At 28.1% G+C, this 19,152-nt stretch overlaps 2 protein-coding genes across 6 annotated transcripts in view; one reads left to right on the plus strand and one right to left on the minus strand.

The window, feature by feature from the left end:
* The window catches only part of LOC142331440 (ectonucleoside triphosphate diphosphohydrolase 5-like), a 55,812-nt gene extending 49,684 nt beyond the window's left edge, over window positions 1-6,128 (minus strand). Inside the window, exon 1 of one of the 2 annotated variants that reach the window (XM_075377350.1) lies at window positions 5,988-6,128. In XM_075377350.1, coding sequence (XP_075233465.1) covers window positions 5,988-6,014 — 27 coding nt within the window. In that variant the 5' untranslated portion in view covers window positions 6,015-6,128. Of the gene's footprint in view, window positions 1-5,726; window positions 5,818-5,987 lie in introns of those variants that run through there. The other variant, XM_075377351.1, reaches the window with a different exon arrangement.
* The window catches only part of LOC142331441 (mitochondrial 2-oxodicarboxylate carrier), a 34,055-nt gene continuing 20,881 nt past the window's right edge, over window positions 5,979-19,152 (plus strand). For 2 of the 4 annotated variants that reach the window (XM_075377352.1, XM_075377356.1), the window contains exons 1-3: window positions 5,979-6,117; window positions 7,662-7,788; window positions 15,223-15,434. In XM_075377352.1, the coding sequence (XP_075233467.1) occupies window positions 7,701-7,788; window positions 15,223-15,434 (300 nt within the window). In that variant the 5' untranslated portion in view covers window positions 5,979-6,117; window positions 7,662-7,700. Of the gene's footprint in view, window positions 6,118-6,559; window positions 6,579-7,499; window positions 7,563-7,661; window positions 7,789-15,222; window positions 15,435-19,152 lie in introns of those variants that run through there. The other 2 variants (XM_075377355.1, XM_075377353.1) reach the window with 2 other exon arrangements.

Raw genomic sequence — 19,152 nt, forward strand, 5'->3', positions numbered from 1 at the left:
CATTATACTTTTTTTAATGTTATCTATTTTTAAACTTAATTTTTTTCTCTTACCAATTAATTCATTGCTCTCTTTCTAAAATTTACATTTGCTTTTCTGCATAGTTAAGAAACACTTGCCTTTTATTTGGAAAATGGGTAGTTTTTAATTTATCGTTTAAAAACATTCACTAAAAGTTTAACCCTAGACCACTAATGTATGTAAAATTTATGTGTACGGGTGATGATAGGGAGATGGGGAGTACTGTGATCCACAAACTTCCCCACCCTCCCAGCTATGTTTTGGCAGGTTAGCGTTCTGTAGTGTTTCCATGTTTCAAGTGTCTTACACTGCTATTTGTATTTTTTCATCACTTTATTAGTGTTAATTTTGTAGAGCTGGCAATAAGTGCTACACTTGTCATATGTAAATTCTACGTAGTTAGTATTAATGTATTATTTACTAATCGTTTTTCTATTTTTATTCCAGTCAGAATGGAGAAGACTTATTATCAGCCTTCTTCAGTTATTAAAGAACTATCTGATGAGGAGGAGAAAAGCATGAAAGACATCCTTGAAGTAGAAAAATTGGAGCCTGATGATGACAGAGACGAGGATCCTGACTATCTACCGAATGAGGAGGAATTAGAAGATCAAGTTTAGAAGAAAATTAAAAACACTGAATTTTAACCTGCCCCAAAAAAAAATCCAAAAGTGAACCAGAATTACAGAATGTTTCAAATGATTTATTGGTGATTCTGAACAATGATGAACTTATTGGAAAAACGGCTACATATGGAAGACAACCAGTGCCCCCTGGAGGGGAAAATCAAGAAACAAAACATTTTTTATAGGCGACCAGTACAAACCTCTCAAGCTAAAAATGCTGTGGAGCCAAAAGAGTGCTTCAAGCTTTTTTTAGACGATAAAATAATGGATATGTTTTTTTCTCCACACGAACGAAGAAATTACTTTACAAAGAAATAACTATGCCAACCAAAATAATTCCACTTTGAAGGACACGAACCTGGAAGAAATACATGCACTAATCGGACTCCTCTTTTTATCTGTAGCTTTGAAAGACGATCACCTGATAATAGATATATTGTTTCATGTTTCTTATGGTTCAGGACGCTGTAAGTCAACAATGTCTAAAATGAGGTTCAACTTTTTGATAAACTGTGTTTGATTTGATGGCGAGATATCGAGGCCAGAGAGACAAACAGTTACAAAACTCACACCTTCTTAACATATATAGAATATTTTTACACATAATTGTCACAAGTTATATACACCAGGGCCGTATCTAACAACAGATGAATAGTTGGTGGGATTCCAAGGGCATTGTCCCTTTAGAATGTATATCCTGTCAAAAGCGAACAGATTTGGCATTAAACTCAATTCAATGAAGTATGTCATTGATGCAATGCCATATCTCAGCAAAGGTACAATACCTTCTGGAATTCCAGCAACAGATTTCTTTGTCAAAAAGTTGTCAGAATCTGCGAAGGGGAGTCATCGTAACATAACTCCTGACAATTAGTTCACAAGCGTGCCACTTCCCCACAAATGTTTCCAGGAACATCAACTCACAATAACTGGCACCATAAAAAAGAACAAGAAGGGGGTGCCCAATGAACTTATCAATCCAACATGTGGTCACGGAAAAGTCAGAAGTACAATGTTTCTTTTTTACATAAACCTCACAGTACTCCCTTATAAACCAAAAGAGGGAAAGCTCATGACAAAGGAATCATTGACTGCCAAAACAACGAGACATAATACTCAGTTACAAAAATACTAAAAGAGGTGTTAGACCAGGTATGTCAGAACATATGTTGTAAAAGAAAAACAAGAAGATGGCCTCTCTATGTTTATTATATGTTGAGTATGGCATGTGTCAACTTCTTTGTGATTTATTGTCATAACCATTACAAGAACCAAAGAAAACCACTTAGCAGATTAAAATTCATGCTGGAATTGCATGAACAACAAACTACTCCATAGTAGAAACATCAGCTTGGTTGTCCAAGTCTCTCGAGAGAATTACAAACATCAATAAGTAAAATCTGTCATGAAACCATCACAGAATCAACAAGTGTTAAACAAAAAGGGAAAAGAACTTATTGCTCGATTTGCTCTTATGAGAAGAGAAGAATTACACAGACATACTTTACATTATGTAAAAAACCCATTTGTGGGACCACCAAAAGAAGTCATGCATAAACTGTCTGTAAATAATATCAAATGTTTACTTTGTATTAATTTTAGTACGTTTTATTTTATTATGACTAGCAAGTTAGTGAATATTTTATTCCCCATTTAGAAAGTGAAAGCATTAACTCATATTAAATTTTATACAAAAAAAAGCTACTAAAACTAAATCTATAAAAAATTGTTTCTGTTAATCAATGAAATCATTCCGTTAATCATGTTGGTAACACCCAGATATGTATTTTTTTAAATTTACTATAAAATTTTCAAAGGCAAGATATAAGAGCAACAATAAATTAATTAATCGGCATAATGAAATAAGATAGCATTTTAAAATTATTAATGACTTGGTTTCAAGTATAGCGGAAGTCATTTTATCCAATCTTTTCAGAGTAATTCTGCAGCTCCTTCTTCAGTAGAGACACTGATAACACTGATGTTAATGATGCTTATGTTAAAGTGATTAAGAACTTCTTCCAAATCTTATTCATTATCTGACTATAACTGAAAAATCATGTTTTATTTACTACTTTATTAAATCCAACCTCGCATTTATGCATAGTGATATTTTATATTACACAGAAATTTACAAATAAATATTATTGAATACGGTACTCTTTTTGTTTCAATAATTATATTGCCTTAATAGTGATTAAATAATGTAAATAAAAATACTGTGTATCTGTTAACAAAACTAAAAATACTTTATGATGAATCATTTTTACAATTTTTTTGATCTACAAACTGGGACACAACAAACAATATCAAAGAAATTGGCAACAGGTAAAACATTGTAAAAAAAAAAATACTGGGGCTTAAGCATTCTTTCATTCATTATTTGGAAGAATTTGTGTGAATTCCAATCACAAAAGCAAAATTAATTACGAGTAAATATTAGATGTTACAAACAAGTTAATGAAAGGACGGTAAACAGATAACAAATAAGATCCAAGAACTCCTTAAATATACAGTCAAACAAATTATACACTCAGTTTTGTGCTTATTAGTTTAATGTTGTTTTTTTGTAAAATTTATTGTATTTGTATATTTCATAATATTCAAGTGTCAGATCTTGGTTTTTAGGTATATCAAAAATTTATATGTTGTAATTAATGCCTTTGCATAAGTGTTCTGCTTCTATTAGGTGACTTGTAAAAATTAATCCTGTTGTGTGTGTTCATTTTGCATCTGTGAGTGAATTTTCATTATCTGTTACATGAATATTTTGTGAAATCACTGCAGTTTAATTTGTATATTCCTGGGCTGCTGTGTTTGTAAGCACGAATTCTGTAAATTTGTGCATAATCTTGTATATTTTGTTTGTGGTTTTGAAAGTGATAAAAGAATACAAAACACTTAATTAAATTTCAATTTAGACCTCAAGTGTCTCGTGCATAAAGGTGTTTCATACAATTAATACTTTTAAAATTTCCTATAACTTCTCACAATGAAAGTAAGGGCAAAAGAAATTTTTCTCAACTCAGTTAATTAAATTCAGTCCCGAGTCCATAATCACAAAAATATTTAAAAAAAAGGATTAAAATCAGCTAAAACTCGTACAATAAGCAAATTTAAAGAATTTTAATAACTATAGTATTAAAATAATGAAAAGGGTTTTCTTATCAATAGACTATACGATAATTAGGTCTTGTTGCAGATGACCTCAGGGAACACAGAATTTGATTGTGGTATACTAGTTTGAACAAATACTTTCTTAAATAACTATAATAACAATTAATTTATTAAATATAGAAATCACAGTTTAAATATAAACAAATAGGTTCATACGTTCAAATAAAATTAGTGGATAGAAAAGAATTGTGAAATTTAATGAGAATACTTTGAAAAAAAAAAATGTTTTTCAATAAAAATAAAATACTCCACTTGAAATATTTAGTAAATAAACAAATATGTATATAATACATTCATAAGAAATGTTCAACTTGGATCAGAATAATTATTCTTGTATTCAGTTAACTGCCTTATTTGCAGTAAGTTATTATAGGCAAAACAGAAAATAAAATTGCTTCAACTCAAAATAATGTACCATGTAATTAGACAAATCCTAGGTAAAGTTAGTTGCTTTTACATGGATCTGAATATTAGACAGTGGGTATTGGTGTACTTTGGGGTTAATCACATGTTAACCACTTTGGAGTTAACCACATGCCTCAGGAATGATCGGCCTGTATCAGTAGAATACAACTCCTAATTTACATGTCATATATATCACCCTCATTTTGTTGGGCTGTTGGGGGTTGCTTACTGTTCACTAGTTGTACAGATTGCAATGTACCATTAAAATAAAAGAGTAACATTTAATTAATAAATATTTAAAAAGTAGATATTCAATAAAACATAACTTCTTAGGCTATATGTCATATATGCTAAGTTGCTTCATATTAGATCAACTGTCATCACTTAATTGATAAACAAACAATTTTATTTCATCATTCTTGGATTAGGTTAGCATCCTTGCTATAGAGCAAACTATGACTACTTGAATTATTAAAACAAAAAAAAATCCTCAAAACTGGTGGAGAAACAAACTAGAAGACTATATATACAGTAATTGAAAGCGGTGACAAAAATTGTTGTATTTGGTTACAATATACAATGTTGTATTTAGTTTTCTGCGGTAATAAAGAGGTGTTAAGATAAATTCAAGCAAGCCTCCTTATTCAACTATTGTGACAAGTAAATTACACATATAAGACTTAAATATTTCATAATTAATATGTAAATATTTGACTTCTTAGTTGTTCATATTTTCATAGCTGTAATCCATATCATCTAGAATAAAGTGCATTTTATTTATTGCCATCCCCAGTTTTCAGGCCACAGCTACAAAAACTGTAATTACAATATGCAAAATGTTATTTATTTAACAAATAAATAACATTTACAAACGATCACATGGTTTTATATACATTAATTTACAGAAGTCTGTAACATCATAAGTCAAGTCTCAAATGTATTTTACACATCATGTGTACTCTTTGAGGCATTGGTCTGACATACTATTGGGAAAAACCTAAACATGTAATCCTGTAATACTAAATCAATAATAAAAGTACAGGTTAAAAGAGTAATTTCAGACAAACACCTGTAAATTCAACATATTCAACAGAATCTGTTTATATAATACTTTATTTAACAATGAATCGTGTTAATTTTACTAGAATAAAAATGAATAATTTTTATGCAAACCGCTGAAAAGCGGGGTTAATTATGCCTGATTTAATTTTTTTTCGAACATTATGATTATTAGAATTGAAATTTACATAGTAGCAGTTTGACCACAGAATAAAATGAAATTTTTGCATTACAAAATAATAATTTATTACTTATTCATACAGAATGAATAAAATAAAAAATATCGCATTCATATTGTACAAGAAAGAGAATAAAACAAGCTTTCCTAACCTCAACATTTTTAAAGTCAGCTTAAAATAGCTTAGGATTTGTCAATCGTAAGTCAGCAATGACGTAAGAGATAATTCAATTATATTGGTAGCATATATATTTTCTTACCTTAATAAAATAGAAAATTAATAAAAAAATAACGAAAAAATTAAAAATAAAAAGGTTAGAAATCCCTCAAAGGGATTGATTTGTTTATACAGCTGATATCAAGTGAAAGGCTAAATAAAACCTTGGCCTACACTATTTTCGGAACAGCTGCTCCCAAAGTTTTTTGTTTTAAGTTTCCCATGTTTATCGTTTAATGCCTTAGCATACACATTATTTTTCACATTTTTTTCGGTTATTTAACGAAATAATTAGCAGACATACCTTTCTTCTTCTTGTTGTGCTATCCATTTTGTCAGGATTAAGTGATTTCTTATTAAAATACTACTATTACTACTATTGTAATGCGAATCTCCGGTGCTACTCTTGCCTAATGTCTGAATGAAGATCAGTAGTGAGTATTATTTATGCTACGATTTAATATTATATATTTTACATTTTGAAGAGTATAATTTCAAGGATTTTTTTCGTAACTAACCGCCAAGGTCTTTAAATCTACTCATTCTGAATGACTAACGTTTATTTCTTCATTGTCCCCACTCTAACTGAGAATGATTAGTCTATTGTAGATAAATGAGAAGTTAGTTTTTACATTACAAATTTCGTATGTTTTTTTAATCCTTGTAATTGTAAATTATGATAAAAGCAGATTACGCTTTTTGTAAGTTATCTAAATTGTTTTTGTCAAAAGTCTTAAGCAAATAACATCGTTAAGTATGCGTTCTATAAACTATACAAGAACATGTGCGGTAAAGGTTCCAAGATATTTTCAACTTAATTTTATGATAAGACAACACTTGTATTTAATTAAGCGCATATTTTAAGCTCTGTGATAGGATGTAATTAATATTTATGGTATGTTCATAAATATTAATGATTTAATTTTATACTAAAATTTATTTATTTATTTTTTTTTAAACCAAGATTTTTATACAGAGTATTATTAGGATTTACTACAAAGAAATTAAAAATATTTCATAGCACAGTTTTATGAACTGCAGAATGAATATCTTTCTAGAGAATATTGTTTATAGTATCAATGCACACTTAATACGGTAATTTGGAGGCATCATTTTTGCTCATTTCTTTTCTTAATTGGAATGTAATCAATAGCAGTTGTAATTAAATGACAGTAATTTGGATTGTGTGTGGAATGTAATTATCTATATAGCTTTTATAAAATGTAACTGGAATATTGTGGAATTCTCATTATTATAAACATAGTAATTCTAACAGTGGAACTGTATAAATCCATCTTTTAAGGATATATTATTGATGATGTACAATATCACTAAAGTTGAATTTTAACTTTTATATATTACCCTCTTCTTTAATAGAATTGATATAATTTTTTTACTCTATGATAGTGGACACTATATAATGATACATATTATATAATATCCAAGTATATTTGATGTCATAATTGATATTGTATTGCTCATTAATTAATGATTTGCTTACATAATTATTAGATGTTAATTAATTAAATTCTGTTTTTTTTAAAGCAGTGTAGATTCATTTTAAGAGCCATTAAATTTGTCTAATCAATTATATTTAAAATTAGATATGTTTAATATGGTTTGTTACTTAAAAATTAAATTGAAAGGTTTTTAAGTCTCAAAAATGTTTACAGTATCTCTTCATAGAATTTAAATATATATATATATCTTCTTCAGATTATAAATTATTTTTCTGTTTGATATAAAAATAATAGTAGTAGAGTAATTTTTTGTTTGTCTTATCTATTTATAGCAAAGATGATGACTTGCAATAAGTGTTATTTATCCACTAATGCTTCCATGACATTCAGCACTATTTACATTATCGTATCTTAGTGAAGTAACTTTTACATTAAAAATACTAAATGTAATAAATAATTATTAAATGTAGTAAAATTAATGTTTAAAAATATTGATATTAAATATTTTGTTTTTTCAGATTCTAATTTTGACTGAAGAATCTTAACAACAAAAAAATATGATTGAAAAAGAGCAAAGTCGAATTGCTGCTGTGAAAAGTTATTTAAAAGAAATGGCAATACAAGTTGTGTCTGGTGGATCTGCAGGTAAATTTATAACTATTTTTACACTACTTATTTAATAAAAAAAAATATATATGTATATTATTTATTTCATTAGTAAATAAACAATTTCTTTATTCAGCATCAATATGTACAAACAGATTTTCATATATGCATTCTTCTGCAATTATTTTCATATTATAATTACATACAAAATAGATTAAAGTTAAAAAATTGAATTCAAGCAAGATAAATAGTTTTTAAATAATAAACTAACAAGCTAAGTAAAGATTTTACTTGTTTTGTTAATCACACAATTGTGCTTATGATTAAAACTAACATAATTTTCATGTGAAAAATATTGTAATCTTATCATGACACTCTTCATTATTATAATATGGATTTTCAAGACACCACTTTAAAAATTTTTTTTTGATAAGTTAATTTTAATAGAGATAATAAAAGCAAGTTTTTTAATAAACCACACTGTAATATGCTTCTCTTACTCATAGCATTTATTCATCTTTTCAATGATGATTTGCTTTTCCCGTTATGTATAAAATGCACATATGGATGCATGCTATAAGATGCAACTTGAGTCAGTTTGGGTGTAAATACCAAAATAAAAATATAATGAATACTTTTAAAAGTAAATAAGAAAGATTAAAGCCTTTATTTTGATTTGTAAATAATAATATTATAAAGATAATGCCAGTATGAAATGGATTATGAGATAAAAAGTAAATGTTATAAAAGCTTGGAGTATAAACAAAAAATAATCTACATACATTAAATATAAAAAAATTACTACAAAATAATTCCTAATTCAGAAGATGTTATTGAAAATAACATCAAATGTGCTCAAATATTTTGAGCACGTATTTATGTACAATTTGAACTGGAATTTTTAAATTGGTATTACTTAAAAATTCATTGATTCAGTAATATTGTTTCTGCAAAAGAAAATATTTAAGTATATTTTAAATAAATTGGTGGGGGGGATTTTTTAAGTGGTTCAGTAATTTATTAAAATAACAATGGAAGGATGATAATAAGGTCCTTTCTCAAAAGTCAAAATATTACATTGATATACAGTACACCCCCTGCTTAATCGGATTGGACATTATCCTGATGAACTGGAGTTCGAATAATCCGGAAATGTGTAATATAAGTACACTTTAGCTTAATGAAATCACTACAGTATTAATGAAAAATGTTGAAACTTTTAAGCATTTGAAATTTACAAACACTAAATTTGACAAAAGTAAAATATTAAACAAACTAAACAACATTCTAAACAGATGACATCAATAACTGTGCCTTAGACTACAATATAAATGTTTGTGTTCCATAAAGATTTCTGGAAGTATATTTCCATCAAGTAGTTATATAGTATAAAATCTTATTTTTAATTAATAGTCACAACTCATCATTTACATTACTGAAATAAAATTGGATTGAAAAAATTTTTCTTAATAAATTGTTTTGCGTGGAGTGGTCATTAGCAACTTATTTGATCTCTTTAATTATTCAGAGAGCAGTATTAGCTGAAAAAAAGATATGATAAAATCTAGGTTAAAATATACTTAAATTTTAAATTAGATTTGTATGTTTTGTTCATACATTTACTTTGATTATTGGGAATTAATTAACAGCAGTACTGTTGTTTGACTAGTTCATCATAATCTTGCTTAATATCATTACACACAACTGTTATCTTATAGAATAGTCAAAATTGACATTCATTTGTTATAACGCTCAGGAATTTATTTATTTTAGCAACTGCAGGCTAACTACCCAGTTACAGTTACTAATTAATGAATGAAGAATTTTTTAGTAAATGAAAAATGCTGAGATTGGCCTGAAATTTGGGGTTTAGCAGTGGTAATTAATAAAAGATACCGTAAACTTACCACCAGAAAGTTTTAAAGAATCCAACTAGCTAAACTGGTTAGACCTGTAACAAGAAGTGTTTTTTTAAATAATTAAGTTGACAAAATAATAAAGAAGATAAAATAAATTTGTTAAATTCAAATATTACTTTTTCAATCTTTGTGGAAAATAGCATCATTTTTACTTTTATGTAGAAGGTTCTAAATTCAAATCATACCAGGCTTCAATTTTTCTCATGTTAAGTATCATTTATTATATTCTTATACATAACCATTCAGGCTTCCTTTTACGAATTTATTTAAAAAAATACAAATATAACTTGTATATATACAAATATAAAAGTTTGATCCTAGTAGCAATATATTTATTTCATAAAAATTAACACTTATTAATTTTTTTTTTGTTGTTCCTGTTCTGTCCTTTTGAAAAGATTTCTTCGTCTTTGAAGGAGATTTTTTTCTCTACAGAAATAATAATAACTGTAGATTTGCGCATACTGACTATCGCATTCTTATTATACTATGTTTCCTTCTTTTTTTTCTGAAGTTAGATAAAAAATCTGCAGCAGAAAATAGTAAACTGTTACAAACATAATTTCATGTAAAATATGAAAGCACTTTGTTCTACAAATTTAATTCAGTTACTTTTTGAAAGTTTATTTATTAATGCCACATTTGTTCTTTTTTCTGTCAATACTGATGAACTGAAGATGGAAGTACCTCTGAAAATGTGTTATGTTAAATTAAAATTATGTTCAGTATAAGGGAGACTCTAATGTAACAAAATAGATATTATAAAAATCTGAAATACCATATCATTGTCCTTTTAAGTTTTCAACAGTGCTATTTTTGGTTGGAAGATTGGTCAACAGATGGCAGCAAATACTAGAATGCAGCATGACTGCGCACTTAAGTAGTATAAAGACGTTAATGAAAATATGTGTTTATTTTTCCTAACGTGATCAGTATGGTTAGATTCTTTTTATTCTATTTAAATACTTTTTACTGTACTTGAAAGTCCTTGTAACTTTTTTGTAATTCCTGTATAAAATGTTTTTTTTACTATTTAACTCTCCACATACCATTTTATAGATATCACGTTAATTGTTGTTGTTGGAATTAGGTTTGTTGACATAAATTATTTTATTTAAGTTTTATTATCATTTTAAATACAGTTAGTTTATTTTTTAAACATAGAAAGAAAAGCCGGCAATAAAATTGTTTTACTTAACTGGCATTTATTATTTATTCTTACGTAGTGGAAAATTAAGGATACATGAAAAAAATAAAAAAATAAATTGTTTTACTTTTTTCTGCCCCCACACCAAAATCACCTCTCAAGAAAATTGTTTGATCTCTATATTTATTACATTAAATGGAAGAAACTAAAAAAAAAAAAAAAAAATTCTACTGACGACAAATGTGCAGCCAATAAAAAGTTACCTAAGACTGTTTTTTGAAGTGAGGATGAATTATGATGAAATTTTATTATAATATTGTTATTAAAAATTAAAATACACCAAAAAACTTTTAAAAATTCTAAAAATCGATAATTTTAGACCTTGAATGGTTCCCCTACCCCTAATAATTGCCCCCAAATTATTTTTTTAAGTGTCATTTGCACTACTACTATGCCTAGAAAGACATAAAAAAAATTTAATAAAAATATATAATAAATAAAGAGCTTTTTTGATTTTGGGGTAAGGGGAGAATTTGGGGCAAATTGTTTTTAAAATGGTAAGATAATCATGTATGTATGTACTGAGCTTAATATAATGTGGGGTTGTTTGCAAAATTTTGAGAAAATTGATCTCAAAGAAACTACCTACCCCATCCATTGGAGATATTGACCCCAAATGTTTACCAACAAATTCCTCCATATATGCTAGTCTCTGTGCCAAATTTCATCAAAATGATTGTATCCCAGTTACTTATTAAGTTTCAAACACATCAGCACATATGAACATTACCCCCACTTTTTTTTTTGTGGGGGAGGTCCCTGGATCATGAAACACCAAGAAAGCAAAAAACTCATATACATTTTTTTTCTTATTACCATACTTTCCTTCTTGCAGCTTGGCTCAAGAGCTATGATGCCAGAAAAGTACCTGAAAAATGCTGCCTCCAAGCTTCAGAAAAACTTTAAAATTAAAAAAGAAAAAACAGAATTATAAAAGAACCATGTTAACCAGAAAAATGACACATAATTTAATTAAGACAATAATACTAATACAGATTTATGGAAAATTGTTTTATTGAAAAACAAGATTTACATTTTGGATGAGCTAACGATAACGAACTTACTAACTAAAACTAGTACCTACTATTTTCAGAGATAATTTAAATATACCTTTAAAACAATAAACAAGACTAAATTTCTCTAGATTCAAGCAATTGAAGTGTATTTTTGTGGGTTGTGTTTATTTTTTTGTGCTGTAGTTCAGTCGGTTTTGCTGCCGTAGACAGTTGCCTACCTTGCCTGCCACCTAGGGTCAGCTCTGACACATAACAGCAATGAAAGTATAATTAATGGCAAAGTGGAGTTCAAACTTGATATTGACTTTGAGAAATAATAATTTCAATTTAAGTTATTCAAAATATTGCAATTTATATTTTTAAATATATATTCAAAACACAGTTGCAATACATTAGTTTCATTATCTAGCAACAGTTGGTGATAGCAGTAGAACAGCTAATTTTTCCCTTTGTAACAGATATTTGCTTGCATCTCCAGTTTATTTTTATCATTTAAAAAATTTGTTCTGAAGAAGCAGAGACCTCTGTAGAAGTGTAACATGAAAAAACAATAGTATTAAGAGTAAATTTTTACAATAAATTTGTGTACATATTATATAGTTTGTATTTGTAATTTTATCGGTTTTGGTCTCAAAGTTTGTTGCTATTCTTTTCTTGCTTTCTAGCTTTTTTGGATAGTGGCAAACGGCCTAGGTTTCATTTTCAGTAACAGTTCTCCCTAGGATACATTCTGTTTCATATTACTGCAAAAGTTTTTCACAGGTGTCAATACTTCATTCTTTTATATCTGTTAAGGTGATGTGGTACCCATCTTGCAGATATCTTAATGAACTCATTATAGACAGTAATGGTGTATTGATCCCTAATTTGTATCTAGCTTTTTCATTTACTCCCATGCACTGATTTTCATTCACCTTGGCTTCAACTACTCCATTGGTCTTTTTGTGATGTAATGTATTTTCATTACATCTGACCTGTTAAGAGAAGAATTAATTCTTAGTTCTGAAACACTGTTACAGAACTTAAAACTAATTATAGCACTATCTAAAAAATTTTCTAGTCCATTAATTTTAATAGTGATATTCATGCATCATCACGCTGAACGTCATTTGTTAATCAATTTTTATGGGTTCAGGTACAAGTCTGTTTACAACTTTTCTCTGCATTTTCCTTTTCTTTCATGAATTGAGTTTTCCATGTTGGCAGCATTATTTTGTAAGCTTCCCATATTTTAAATAAAAATAAATCCAATAAAATTTTAAATATAATAATAAATTAAACTTATATAAAACCTTAATGAAAAGTAATTTATAAAACAATAAATTTTCATTTTCAGATTTTGAAATAAGCAACAAATTTAAGATTAGTTAGTTTTTTATAGTTTTTTAATTTGAGGCTGATTTCAAGAAATTAAAATTGAAAAATTTTATATGCAGGAAAAGGTTTTTAATTTTATTCATTTCTTACTTTTCTACCTAGCACTATAGCAGAGCTAGAGCTATAGAAGGGAAGTATGATAATCAGTTAAATTTGGGCATATGTGGTTTTTACCGGATCTTTATGTTTTGACATCTAAGGAACCCAAAAAACCAGATGAATATTTTCTGGATGTTCATTTGTACATGTATTTGTGATCGGTGTTAGGTGTTACATCCTAAATCACTTTATATCTCCAGAACTACTTGACCAATTTTGACCAAACTTGGGCAGTTTATTTCTGTATATGGGGCATTGATGCCATTAAATTTCCAACTTAAAAGGTCAAGGGTGTGAGGCTGTAGAGCTAGATCAGATCACCTTCAATATCTTAAGATTTTGCCTAATTAAGGTCTTATTTTTCGTAGGTACCTTTGTTAACGATTAAAAAAATAGTATTTCTGAAAAAATATTTTTACAAAATCACACTCCCACTCCAAAAAATGCTCTAAATAAACTAGTTAGCATAGTTTGTCATTAGTACCCCCTTTCACCACTAGGAGCACTAGTGTAACACTGACGTACAGCTGCTGCAGTTGTCTGCTATGTTGTATTATCACAGATGAGCAGTAGAATTAAATAAATGAATAATATTTAAAGTGGCTGTTAGTACCGCCACACCCGTGTGAATGAAATACAGTATGCGCGTGCGCTTTAGTTAGAATCATTGACTTAAATAAAAAAATATTATATTTAAATAAAATGACAAATATTTTAAATTAAGTTGTGTGTGTAAGCCATGCATCAGAAAAAACCGTGTGGCAGGAAAGTCGTACGACTTTGATGTCAGCTTTTTTATTGTTATATTTTTAACATGTATAAATCAGCTGCTTCATATTAATATCTATATTTATATATTTATTTGGAAATTTTCAAATTTATTTAAAAAATTGCTATTTCTACAAAATTACTAACTTTTATATTTATTATTGATAATATTGATATAAAGTTTTAAAAGGTTTAAAAGCATTTCACATTTTATTTTATATATTATTTTAGATGTCAAATTTTGTATTTCCATTTTGTAAGGTTAAATCTAGTAAATTCTTCTACCGTACAGTATAAATAATTTTAATGGGAATATATCTTAAGTTTACATCATTTTAAGTATCCTGATAAAACAAAAAGCATAATGCAACATTTAGTTCACTAGTATATTCTTAATCAAAATGGCAGCCCTTCAAACTGTAAATTTACATTATAAACTTGTAAATGTATATTCAGCCACCATTTGAACAAGAGGGAGAAACACAAGATAAGTGATTGTTACCTTCCCTGCCAAAGATTGATAATTTGAAGCCACTTGAGGCAGATTTTAATGCTATTAATGCTAACCACTATTGTTTGCCAACCACCACTCTGATATTGAGTATTAATTCACAACATTTTTGTGTCCTAGCAATTTACGAATATCACAACTACAGGTATACTCTCTTTAAAAAGGGATACACCTGTTTGCAGGCCTTGACTTTAGAAAATATCTGTAGAATTTTGTGTATGTATATATGTTATGTGTTTATTAGGAAATCCTCGTGACATAGTTAATTTGAAGTGAAAACATATACCAGATGTTAATATTACATCTCTATGAGTGTTAGAGATGGATTGGATTTTTGAGGAGCATTTTTTCATCTCCTTAGTATATGTGAAAAATATGTTTTCTTCATAAGTTGCCATTAAAAAGTGAATTTATTTTAATAGCAACCCATTAATGCCCTTTTAATGGCATTGCCCTTTTTAATGGCAACTTATGAAGAAAACATTTCTACTACATTTTTTTATTTATGTTTTATTCGTAACATCTTTATAAATTTGTGATTTTTTTTTTTTTTAAATTTGTTTTTGGTTTTTATAGGTTTTGTTGAAGTATGTATAATGCATCCACTGGATTTGATAAAAACAAGACTTCAAGTACAGTCCAAAACTGTGAAAACTGTTAATGATCCTCATTTTTATAATGGTATTTTTGACTGTGTTGCAAAAATGTATCGCCATGAAGGATTTTTGGCATTTTATAAAGGAATATTACCTCCTATTCTTGCAGAAACTCCAAAACGAGCAATCAAAGTATGTACTAATTTAATTGTTTTTTCATGTTACTAGTAATCAAATATTTATCATCCTTTATGCTCCTTTTTTAAAAATGAAAATGATATCTTGGAACAAGTTGCTCTTTAAAAGTGCCAAATTATAGATAATTTATTGGTAGGACTCATGATACTGAAGCTTTTGTTTTTCAATATTAACTGTAAAATTATAATAAATATTAAATAAAATGTTATAATAACCAACATAAATAGTAAATTCTCACCTTAAAAGTTTTTGAGTTACTTAAAACACATCTTAAGTTATCAGCTATTCAAAAATATATAATATATTTTCCTTTGTTTTGAAGTACTCCTTACCATTATAACATGAAAAAAAAATTATAGATAGCAACTGTGCTACTTTGTAAAAAATCATAATTTTGAAAACAAAATAAATTTATTACAAAAAACATTTCTTAAATTATCAAAAATACAGAAAACTTACGGTTATTAGAAAAATTTGACAATGGTATTGTTGATAAATAATTTGTTAAATTAAAACAAAGTAATTTGGTTAACAATATTAAAATAAAACGTGAAAAGAAAGTATGTGATTTGTGTAATATAAAATTGTTACTGTTATGATAATAAATGTATAAATGCATTTAGCATAAAAATCAAAATCATACAGTGTAAGATAACTGATAACAATTTGCTCAATAATAAAAACTGATATAATAATGTTCAATTTAAGTAATGTCAGTCTCAGTATAAATGAAGATAGAATAATCAGTCACAATTTAAATGTAATTTTTGTAATAATAATAATATTATTATTATTATCAATTGATTCAATATCTTAAAAATGCTATAATAGACTACAAAATAGTCCTAGAAAATTTCAAAAAAAAGAATTAAAGGATGATCTCTTGACAGTCCTAGGTTTGGTTCCTTAACTTATGTTTGTAACAACTTCTTTCTCAATCTTCCTGCATGCCCCCTACTTAATGGCTTATATTCCATTACTAAGTTTAAACAGTGCATATAATTCATTAATTCCCATAGAGAGGGTTTGTTAATTTTTTGTTTTACTCTATCCATCCAAATTTCTTTTGCCTGTGATCCATATAAACCATGTGAAATACTGGTGCAGAAGTAGGAATTTGTAAAATTTTGTTTATTTGATCAAAGTACTGAGCATATATCGCATTATAGTAAAATTTATTCCAACCAAGCAAAATAACAAAGTTGTTCCCTGTTGAAAATTTTTGATTACAAAATGATGACAGAACATTTTAAAAATGTCGTAACAGGTAATAAAACAAAGATATATAGTTATAACATGGAAACCACAGTCATTGCTTAAAGTGAGAAAATTATCATCTCAATCAAAATGCATCACAGCAAAAGTCACTGTAACATCAAACTTGCACTGATTTTTATCATCTTTTGTTTGTTCATCAGGAGTTTGTCTTCTATAGGCTGAAATGACATAAAATAATTTTATTTAACTGTAATGTTGAGTTTGAGTGAGATAGTGAGAAAAAAGTAGCCAGATTTGTGAGACCTTTATTCATGATTCATCTGCTCATGTACTTTTCCTTGTCAAAGAGCTTTTGCTCTTTGATGCTACAACTGTTGCTCTTTATCTCCTATTTCTACTCTCTGAACTTTGTTTTTGTAAATTTGCTTAAAAAATGATAGAATCTAATTTTGAACAATTGTGATTAAAGAAAATTTGATACAGGATTGATGCTGTTTTTCATGAACAGAATTCACCAAACTTCCAACAGTGAATAAAATGCTAGAAGCAGTGCATTAACACAAAAGGGAAATACTTTGAAAAAGATAGCGAAAATAACATATATATTACCAGATTATTTTTATTTAACTATTGTTTGTGAAAACTGAACCAAAAAGAAATAGTTAATTAAACAAGACAAAGTAATGTGTATTCAGTTATTATCATGACCAAAATCTACATAAAGGTCAGCCAAATTACTAAGAGCACTGATCAGAGCATGCACGCATGTTATTAGACACCCACTTATTCCTCTGCACTAACTTTCTTCAGTATTTTCCATGTGATAATTGAAATTAGATTAAACATAATGTAGTACATTTCTGCATATTCATATATGAAACAATAAAAACATAATATAATAATAGTATGTTTTAATCTAGAAATAGTTAAATTTGGAAATTACTTCTTGACAATATTCAAAAATGTTTACAATAAATTAATGATCAGAAATTAAAAATTGGTGTAGTGGATTGCATATATAATTTATACATTTAGTTAAATGTAGCTCTTAATTGTATAAACAATACATTTTTATAACCAACAAACTAGTCAGTACAGTTATTTTTTTCATTATATATTTAGTTTGCTTATAGGAGGGTAAGTCAGTTATTATCCGTAATGTAATTATAAATTTTATTGCAATACAAATAGGAAACTTACATGTACATCATTTTTCAACATAGTCCCCTTGCATTTTAACGCACTTGGTCCATCATTGCACAAGCTTCCTGATGCCCTCATAAAAGAAGGTTTTCGGTTGAGGTGTGAGCCAGGAATGCACTGCTTCTTTCACTGTTGTCCGAGGTAAATCGAAGGCCCCTTAATGCCTCTTTGAGTGGACTAAACAAGTGGTAGAAGGGGCAAGATCAGGACTATATGGAGGATGAGCCAGTACTTCAAATTTGAGTTTCTGGAGCGTTTGAGCAGTGTGGGCAGCAGTATATGGAGAGCATTGTGGTGCAACAACACAACACAACACCTTTCAACAACAGTCCTCTGCATTTGCTTCAAATTACAGGCTTCAGCTTGGCAGTAAGCATCTCACTGTAATGCGCACTGTTTATTGCCATGCCCCTTTCCTCATAATGTTCCAGTACTGGGCCTTGTGAGTCCCAAAAAACCATAAGCATCAGTTTTCCTGTGGATGGTTGGCTCTTGAACTTTTTTTTACAGAGCGAATTTGGATTTTTCCATTCCATACTATGCCGTTTACTCTCCGGCTCGTAATGATGGATACATGTTTCATCACCAGTGATGATTCTGATTTATTTGTATATTTTTTTTATTGTTATTAATGAATTGTTTTTCTAAAACTTTTTTTTACAGAGGTTAATTATTTTTAAATCAGTATATTTAAATTAAAAAAAGAAAGAAAAAAGAAAGTTAAAAAAAAAGGAGATTAAGTATGATTCAAACCGATGTGTCTTCTTCTTGATCCAAATATTTCATTAATTAAAATTTTATTTGGCTATAACTCTGGAACCAATGAAAATAAGTACCACTTATTATATATTGTTGAAAGGCTGTCAGTGAGGGCTTATTACTGCAGCTAAGAAAAAGTCCAAAATCCAAATTTTTTGGATTTTGATCACAGTGTCTTATTGTTAGGCATTCACATGATGTGCAGTATAGATTTTCTTAATCTGCTAGAATTAAGTAAAAAAAATTACAAAAAAAAAGTTTTCGTATAAGCATTTTTCTTAAACATTATTTGTATTGGAGTCTGATAGAAGTATATACAGAGTCTGTTCAGAAAATAACCGAACATTTTTAATTACCACAAAGAAAGATATTTAGTGATGTGCGGTTGGCGGCATTGTGTTTTGCATAGTCTCCTCTGTAACCACATGTTATCTCATTTAGTTTTCATGTTATTGTTATTTGAGTGCAAAGTGTTAGTAGCGATTTTTATAATGTGCAATGATACAACGTAATAGTTTGTGTGAAACTTGGA

Source organism: Lycorma delicatula, chromosome 10 (assembly GCF_047948215.1).
Source record: "Lycorma delicatula isolate Av1 chromosome 10, ASM4794821v1, whole genome shotgun sequence".
Lineage (NCBI taxonomy): Eukaryota > Metazoa > Arthropoda > Insecta > Hemiptera > Fulgoridae > Lycorma > Lycorma delicatula.